Raw genomic sequence first — 9,098 nt, 5'->3', positions numbered from 1 at the left:
ACCTCTAAATAATACATTTTAACTGTTTTGTGACTCCTAAGCTAAGGTGAAGCATTTCATGTGAAATAGAATACATAATTAATAATATCATATCACAACTTTATTGCAAGAAACTAATTACAAAAACAAAATAACTGCATTTCAAAGGTTTGTGACAGAGACATAGAGAAATATGCCAATTTATGCACTGACAAATTGTTAAGTATGAACTGTTAAGTATCAATCTTCTTTATTAAAAATGTGAATATTTGGGGGTTTTCTTTCACTGCCTACTGCAATGCTTCATACACATAATATTCAACAAAAACCACCACTCTGTAAGAAGTCAAATAGAAATTAGTGCTCTGTGACTTTCATTGTCAACCATGAGATGAGATGATTTGGTGAGGAGAGGGATCTTGAAGATGGTGGGAAAACCCCCCAAAACCAAACACCACCTCTCGAACAGCCTTCTCATTGTGCTGTAAAAATTTTACCTGATCATGAATGTCAACCATCACTGCATTCTGCTGCGGTGGGTGAGCAGCTGGGTGCAACATACGAGGAGATACATTCGGTGGGTGAAATGCTCGAGGCTCTTCTATTGCTTGCTGCTGTCCATAGGAGAGATGGTGATAGTTTTCATCCTGGCTAATAGAATTATGTCTAGACAAACGATCTCTCCTTGTTCTCTGACGTCGAATGGGAGGACTGGAAATGCATTTAAAAAATGAGAGGTTATATAAATGACATAAATCCTTCTTACTAACTAAAACCTCAAGAGAATCAAATATCAAGCAATTTTTTAAACTGGAAAATTTTACTAGAACAAGTTTAGTAGATTGGAATAAAATTTTTTTACTGACAGAACTGCTAGAATCCTTATAAATGACACTTTTTCAGTATGGAAATCCTTAGCAGAGCATAACTCCATGCTGTTAGGGAAACCAAGAGGAGAACTGCAATGTAAATATTACCTTGTCAAAAAAAATAACACTTGGATTGCCACAGTAATGCTCAAAAGTCAAGACAGCAATCTTCACGATATTCCCATGCCTTTATTCTATCTACGTAAAAATACTTCATTAAATGATCATAGATTTTCCCAGGGTCTTTGTTTCAACCACACCACAGATTGACTGCTTGCTTAGTGACAGCAGACAAAGCAGTAGACTTCTCTGAAGAAACAAATTAATTTTTCAGCTCTCACATGTTCACTGCGTAACTGAGTGCATTCTAAAATTCTCTCCAGGAGGTCCCAGGAAATTATGATTGTGGCATTGTTTCTTTTCCAGAGTGGAGAACTTTGGTAGACAGACTCAGACCACAGCATATACCAATTAGAGCAACTGATCTACAGGTGTAGGATTTGATTATGTATTCTTATATAATTGTGTGCAAGTTCTGAGTAGAGCTGCAACTATCTTGAGCTAAAACTTCTAGAAATCAGAGACCACTGGCTCAGGTTCAGCATCCAGAAAATGATGCACACAGATGTGATAAACTCACTATGAGAAGCTTTGAACAAGTCACTTCTCATTTATTTGGAAAGGGAAAGCACTGAGAGCACAAAATGATCTTGCAGTATTTTCAGCACATGCCCTCCAATCTCCACAACACACTGAAGTTATAGGTCCCAGAAGCAACATCATATTAAAGCTACATGGGGTGAAATGGCTTCCCATTTATGAAACAGGCTAAAGGAACTAAACTGCAGAGAAGAGACAAAAAGAATCTGTGACCATTACTAGAACGTGTCCTCTCCAACTGCATGGAACAGAATTTCTGCTATTATCAAATAAAAATCATATAAACCTGCAACATGTTGGCAAATCCCAGATACTTCTCAGGCTGAGTCCAACTTTTGTGCTGCATGAAATGAAACAGACATACTCGGGAAAAGTGAGACCACATCACCAGCCACCCAGATACAACTGTAAGCATATGATACAATGTCTCAAGTCACTATTTTCCTACCCTACCTCACAAAGATTTTTGACACTATTGCCTCTCCTGGAACTGAAACATATGGTAATTCTCAACAGGTCAGACAGAAGGCATAAGGCCAGGCTGTAACACAGCAAAGAAAAACCCAAACAAATTTTAAAATGCATAGCCACCTTTTATTTTTATAAATAACCATGGCAGAATATACAAGCTCTGTTTTCTTCTAACCACTGAGAAACCTAAACTTTAGTTCTTACTAGTGTATTTTAAATCCAGTTTTCTTTCCTGAAGTGTTTGCTGCATGCTGCATTGCTTTATTACTAATATGGTATAACTGCTACATTCTCCTTAGGTAAAACTGGCATATATAATTTCTAATCATGGAACTAGTAATGCAGAAGATGTTCTACTGTTTGGAGTACTCAGTTGTTTTAAATTTGCTATTTCCTGATATGAAACAGAAATTGTCTGAATAGTTTAAAATAAAAATACCTATGTGAGGATTTTTCTTTGGAAAAGCTCCAAAAATAGAGAAAAGTTACGAAAGACAGCACCACTGCTTCAAAACAACAAAAATTCTCTTAACTGCCACCAGCACTTAGACAAGGTGGCTTCTTAGACAAGGTAGTAGTTCTCATAAAACTAGTCTTGCCTCAGTCTTAGTTAAAAGTCCTGGTTTTAGTTTTCCATGAACCCAGAATTATGAAAAAGCCAACAAAGGCTGACAAAACTTCTGGAGTATCTTTTAAAATGAATTAATAAGTATCACTCTCTGGAAAAAAGCAAAGCTGCATTTTTTCCTGTGCAGAATTATAAATATACTATCCTTTCAGTCAGCAAAATTCAGAATATCTGGATACATAGCTTTATCAGGTTCTGAATTACTGGAATTCAGAATAATTGTCAAGACATGGGTCTAAACTATTATTAAACTTCAGTGATGAATTTGTGCTTGAAGTCTTTAAAAACAGCCACAAAAAATCCTCTGTTACTACATGCACACTATAAACATGGTAAACGCCAGGTTACAACACAGACAGGATGGAAATGGTGAAAAAATTGCAGGAATTGCTACCCTCAGGTAAGAACAGCCATCAAAAGGTATCCATAAGTGCAGAGTTAGTATGTGCACATCTTAGTATTTCTAACAAGGGTGATTTCTTTGCAGTAAGACATTCTTGAATCCCTTTAGTTCAGAATTACATTCAAGACAAGGAGGAAAGGAAGCACAGATGAAAGGTAAGGCAGAGCAATGGTACAGAAGATCCCCCCATTTCGCAGTGACTGATAAAGATAAATTGGAATGGCCTTTTCTGTTTCACATAGGCACGCATTATGCTTTCACATTCATAATTTATCTGTACTATATATAAGTATCTAGACAAAAATAATCTTTCTGCAAATTCACACCAGAAGGCTATCTTTATTAATGCAGTATTTGTTTGCTTACAACAAATCAGAATAAAAAACCACAACAAATCGGGGCACTCTTGTGTTAGGCACAGTAAAAAATCATTGATACCAAGAGGAAAGGTCAAAATAGTAAGATAGGTAATGAAAAAAAAATCCAGGTAATAAAAATACCCAAGACAGACTGTCCTGACCAAGAGGAGTCAACTGGTAGGACGAAGGAGTTAATGCTGATGACACTAGGGCAGTGATGTCCACACTAGACACACTTCAAAGGTTTTGCCTGCACTTGCCCTAGTCTGCTCCCTTGAGCTCAGTGACCATTTGCTGCTGTAGTTCACTTTTCATCTTATCTTAACCTGAAAACTTGCTGAACTCTGAAACCATTCTGCAATGAGAAGAGAAAATAAAGCAAGGAAAAAATTTGCTTCAAAATTTTTGAAGCAAAGCATAAGCATAAGCATATGCTCATGCATAACCTCATAAGCACAAGCATAACCTCACCTAAAGCATTAATAATACATGCACTCATAATGATCTTAAGGATTCAAGCTTTTGATCTATGAGAATGGCTATTAGTTCTGGTATGACTCCAGAGCACTCTTAAGACTCAGAAAGACTCCTGCAAAACAAGAAACATGCATGTATTGTTCTCCCTAAAAACCCTCGTTCTAGAAGAAACTAGGTGCAATGTTATTGTGGAACTGACCTGGAGCTAGCTCAAATGCAACACTGCACCCAAGCTGAAAAATGCCCTGACTCAAGTGCAGGGAAACAAAGTACTGATACATTCAGGTGTCTCTGATTAGAGCAAAATCTTGTGTTATTACCCAGGAGCAGGCAAGCTGGTTCTAGAAAGAGTAATGTTTGTGTTCATAAAGCTGCAGCCAACCGAACAGTTCCTGTCAGAATGAAGATGGCTGGGCAATGAGGTGTCTCCCTCTTTGCAAGTGGCTTACTTGCAAAAAGCCACAAGCTACTACTTCATTAGCACTTGACTGCATCTGAACAGCAAGACACTTGTCCTGCACACATTCAGCCCTTAGACATTTCCACTCTTATCCTCCATCCCACAGTATACCCAAACTGTCTAGATTCTGCTAGACAACTAGCCAGACAGTTAGTTAAGCACGTTGTTTAACTCTGCCGATGTTAATGAACACTGCAAAGAAATTTGTATAAGCTGACTGGACACCAAACAAAAATGACTGAATGCACATAAACTAGGCATCTCAGTTCGAAGCATTTGAGGTAAAGATCATTTTGTGGGCCAAATGCCCCTAACAGAGCATCCTTGCACCAAACTATATGAAAGGTCTGATCTTCTGTCTTCACAACAATCCTTTTAAGTTCACAATTTAATCTCTTTCCTAAGTCTGACAAGCTGCATTGAGAGCTGCACATTTTACATGCCACTGACTGAAGACTTTCAAATTCATCAACTTGAAGCAAAGATACAAAAATAGCATGCTTTAAGCTCTCTTGCTGCAAAACTACTGGGTGACCATTGTTGACAAATTTGATTTGTGGAATCTGAAGAAAACTAGCTAAATAGATCTTAAGCCTAAATTTCGTATTAATGAAAAAGGGCAGACATGTTTTGTTTTTTTTTAGTACAAACCAAGCTAAAACATTTCTTAGAAGCAAATGGTGTGTTTTAGCTTGCATAAGATGACTCAGTATATTTGACGCAGAATGTGAGGCAATGAAAGCTTCTGTTTTGGATAATTTGTTTAACTAGAATAGCAAAAAAAATCTGTGAGTTCATGTTTTGCTAGAGCATCATCCATCCAGGCCCCAGTTCCAATTTCTCTCTTTCATAACCACTAGAACTTATTCCAAAATCTCTGCTTTGAGAAATTAATGAGCCACAAGCTAAAACCAACATGAAAATCTAACTACTACTACACATGAATCACCCACCTCAGCAAACATGTGACACTATGCTAACCTTCTCATCTCCCCAGCTGGTGTCTCTCATCTTTATTTTGATTGCTTTTAAGTACAATATTAACTGTGACTGTAGTGAAAATGATGGTATTATATGAGTAACTCTTAACACCTTTAAAAGTACCCTGATGAGAAAGATTTTTCCTTGCACTTTTCTACATGCTTTTTACCTCAGTGCAGAGTAATAGAGAATTATGTTCATAATAAAGCACCTTTGGAGCACTCTTTTCCTCAAGCTGACTTCTCAGACAAATTACAAGATGATGCACAAGCCTGAAATATTTCCAGTAGCGTTTTAGTCACAACTGCATTATCTTACAGCTCAAAGGAAATGTTAGCATGTTTACCATGTGTAATCTATCCATACTACCCAAAACACACTTTCCTTGAGCTAAATTCAGAAAGAATAAGAACTTGTTTTCCAAGCCACCCAGCTTGCTCACCTCCTCCTGTTTCGTGCAGGTGTGTTGCATCGTTCCCCTGAGAAGTGGTGTTGGTTGGGTCGAGCCAAAGGAGGTTGCCTATTTGATGTCATCTCCCATGGTCGCATTGGTGGTGATGGGGCTGGTGACGCTGCTGTGTAGTCAAAGACGGAATGGGAAAGGCGTTGTCGCTTGGGACTAGGACTGTCTTCGCTCTACGCCAGTGCAAAGAAAACAAAAACAAAAACAAAACAAAACCAACCTCCAGATGAGTGAATTGCAAACCATACTTCAGTATGGCTTCGCACCTAGAATTACAAGTGACTCATTGAAAATTGAGTATACAAGTATTCACCTTTATATTTTGTTTATAAAAACTTATTTTTTATGGTTCCCTAACCTCCAGAAAAATTACTACTTAAATTATACTTTAGCAGCACTAAAATATTAAATTCCAACATCCATGCAAAATCAAAACTCTATCAGAAAATAGTAACATGAAGAAAATAACCTATCACCTATTTTACATTCCTCCTGCCATAGCACTTACAGGCTACAAAAGCATGGGAAGATGTATAAACACAGTCTTCACAGCAATGGAATCAGTACTAGTCAGTAAGCAGCTGGTACACAGAGCTTGCTCTCTGCATTGGACCTCCTTCCTATCAGGTCTGTGCCTAGCTAATCTGACATTTGCTCTGTACTGCAGCCTATTTTAATTCTGCTAACTCAGCACAGAAATGCTTCATCCTTCTAGTTATTCATGTAATCATAACCATGCATGCACAAAACCTGAAAAAAAATTATCAATCTCCAGTTAAAACTTAAACTTAATTTAAACTCCACAAGGCCTATTCCTTCATAGTGCCTGAAATTTCCAGTGCTGATGTGAAGGTCATTCACCTCCAAGTGATGTTGTCTCAGTTGGCTATGAACACAACTTCCACTGTGTGTCCATGCTATCGAATAGAGCTGTCATTCTTTTCAGAAGCTCCCACCAATGCCTATGAAGCCAGCATAAAATGAAATTAACATCCCTCCCCTCCACCCCACTATTCTGCCAAAATTAAAATACATCATGCTGTTAACAGACACGACAACTGAAAATACAGAAAACTACACATCAAACTGCAGAGATCAGCAACTGAACAAAAAACTAAAACCACATGAACTACCAGTGGAACTATCCTTGAGTCCAAGCATCACGTGAACTTCTCTGACAGAATTCCTAGTGCAAGCAAACTTCTAGTATTTAGTTGGCCTCCAGCTTGCCCAGTCACACCACCACTTCTGTTTCAGTCCACTATTTCAATCACATTTGTATGTAACTGCAGATAGCTGAAGCAGAGAAAACAACTTGTCTGCAACGGCTTTGTGTTCCAGAACTGCCCCCTTGCCCTAGATTTTTAGAGGTCTCACTTCAGACTTATCTGTAGACTGGACTCTGGACCTCTCCTGTCTCTTAGCTTTACAGAAGCATTTTATTTTCTGAACAGTATTTAGCTGCTTCTTGGTAGGTTTCCATCAACATATAGTTTGTACTCCAGCATTCTTTGCAGTGCAAGGACACTCCTTTAAGAACGAGAAGTTTTGTTCAGGTGCTCAACAGACAAAAGGTATTTTTCCTCTCTTTGACTTGTGGCCATTTTTTACAAAATTTTAGAGCTTTTCAGTCTCTTGTCTTCAAATACTTTAACACAGATTGCAGTTTTCCCCTACTGTATCTTATCTAAAACAGTCATCTTCCTTAGAGAACCAGCCTGATAATTCATGCATCTGCTTGTTGCTCAATCTCTTTTGAGCTCCTTAACCAACTGCACTTTAATTTTTGAGAGAAAAATAGGTTAAAAGGCAGGTATGCACCTGATGGTTCATGACAGTAGATGTCCAGGTAAAGGGTGACTGTTCCAGAAGGCTGCTAGCCCTGAGAAGCTCAACACCAAAAAAACACAACTGGAAGAGATACCCAGTAAGTGCCCTGAGAGCACAGCTTCTGTGAAAACACATAATTTATCAGATTTCAGAGAACACTGCCAAAAGACAGATCTTAAAGGAACTGTGCTACAAGAGTGAGAGAAGGATGATTTGTGGCCCAACTTCTTATACCATGATGACTAAGCCTATTCAAAGAGAAAGACAGGTAATAAAAGTGCTGGGATAAATTAGGTATGCTGGGATTTTGTGAGTGCAAAAGAAAATGGCAAATGGAGGAAGAAAAAAAGTGGATTTAGTGAAGCTGGCAGAAAACAAAATCTTGAAAGAATATAATAACTACTTCTGTCCTAATACAATCTATATGTGCCTTTGGCTGGGGATCTCCCACTGGTACTGCCCTAACTTAAATATGACAGCCTTCCCAAGCATTACACTAATATACCCTGCCCCATAGAAAGCAGTCTACTTTGCAAAAACAGCTCTTCTATTACTATTTTTTTCCTTTTGCATCAGGAGTGCACCACTTCAAAGACTGTGGAGATGTAAACTGCTAAGCCATTTGCCTTCATCACCACTCCAGATTACTAATTCTCACAGATATTTCAAACTCTTTAAGTGCTAACTGCCCTCTGCAGTAAGCAACAGTAATTTTACTCAAAACTGTTTCCCATTAGAAAGAAAATAAAGGTAAAATAATTTTTTGGAACTACATGTACAGGCATTTATAATGTAATTGTGTCTTTTTCTCTACTGAAAAAGAAGTAACCTAAAGCTAAGCTCAACTTATTTGCAAACAGACTCTATAAAAACCCCAATACAAACCTAATTAATTCAAGACCTCATGTTTTGTCTTAGTTTTTATTAAGAAACCAATTCTCATGTGGTAATTGCATCAAGATAATACTAACATGCAGGAAAGTATAAGGAGCTAATAAGAGACACATATCCTGTATAATTTTGTTTTCATGTTATTTTCAATCAGCGTGCAGAATAACTATATATTGACAGTATTTTAGACAGTTGTTTCAGCCTACCTGATTATTATTCACCACTAAGTTCAGTAGTTTATTTGTGGAATATACGATACTTTCCAAAATGACAAGTCTCCAAATCCCAAATGGCTTTTATCATTTCTTGTTAGTACTCAAAATATTGTCTGGCAGTATTGCTAATTTTTTCAACCATACAATATGTATCTTTTTCATGTCCAACATGCAACAAGAACAGACTGATGGCAGTTATCAAGAACACTCTACCTAGCTTTTAACTAACAAGATAAACTCAACTGCCCTTCTTTAAAATACACTGAACCAAAAGAGCACAAAGAACAGGAATACAGATTACTTCGTATTTAAAGAAAGCAGTACCAGGATAAAGTCATCAGACTTTTACTAGTAAAAGAAGCAGCATATGTCAGGCCACTAAAATCTACAATCTCATCCCTAAAAGTCGGCA

General features: G+C 37.6%; 1 protein-coding gene across 2 annotated transcripts in view; it reads right to left on the bottom strand.

Moving 5' to 3' along the window:
• Nucleotides 1–9,098, bottom strand: part of RNF38 (ring finger protein 38) — a 96,986-nt gene that overhangs the window by 33,370 nt on the left and 54,518 nt on the right. For both annotated transcript variants that reach the window (XM_005430340.3, XM_031064721.1), the window contains 2 exons: nucleotides 5,730–5,923; nucleotides 477–690 (listed from right to left, as the gene is read on the bottom strand). In XM_005430340.3, the coding sequence (XP_005430397.1) occupies nucleotides 477–690; nucleotides 5,730–5,836 (321 nt within the window). In that variant the 5' untranslated portion in view covers nucleotides 5,837–5,923. The remainder of the gene's footprint in view (nucleotides 1–476; nucleotides 691–5,729; nucleotides 5,924–9,098) is intronic.

Source organism: Geospiza fortis, unplaced genomic scaffold (genome assembly GCF_000277835.1).
Source record: "Geospiza fortis unplaced genomic scaffold, GeoFor_1.0 scaffold1048, whole genome shotgun sequence".
In the NCBI taxonomy this organism is placed as follows: Eukaryota; Metazoa; Chordata; class Aves; order Passeriformes; family Thraupidae; genus Geospiza; species Geospiza fortis.
Note: the sequence above shows the minus strand (reverse complement) of the source record. Positions and strands in the feature narration are given on the sequence as shown.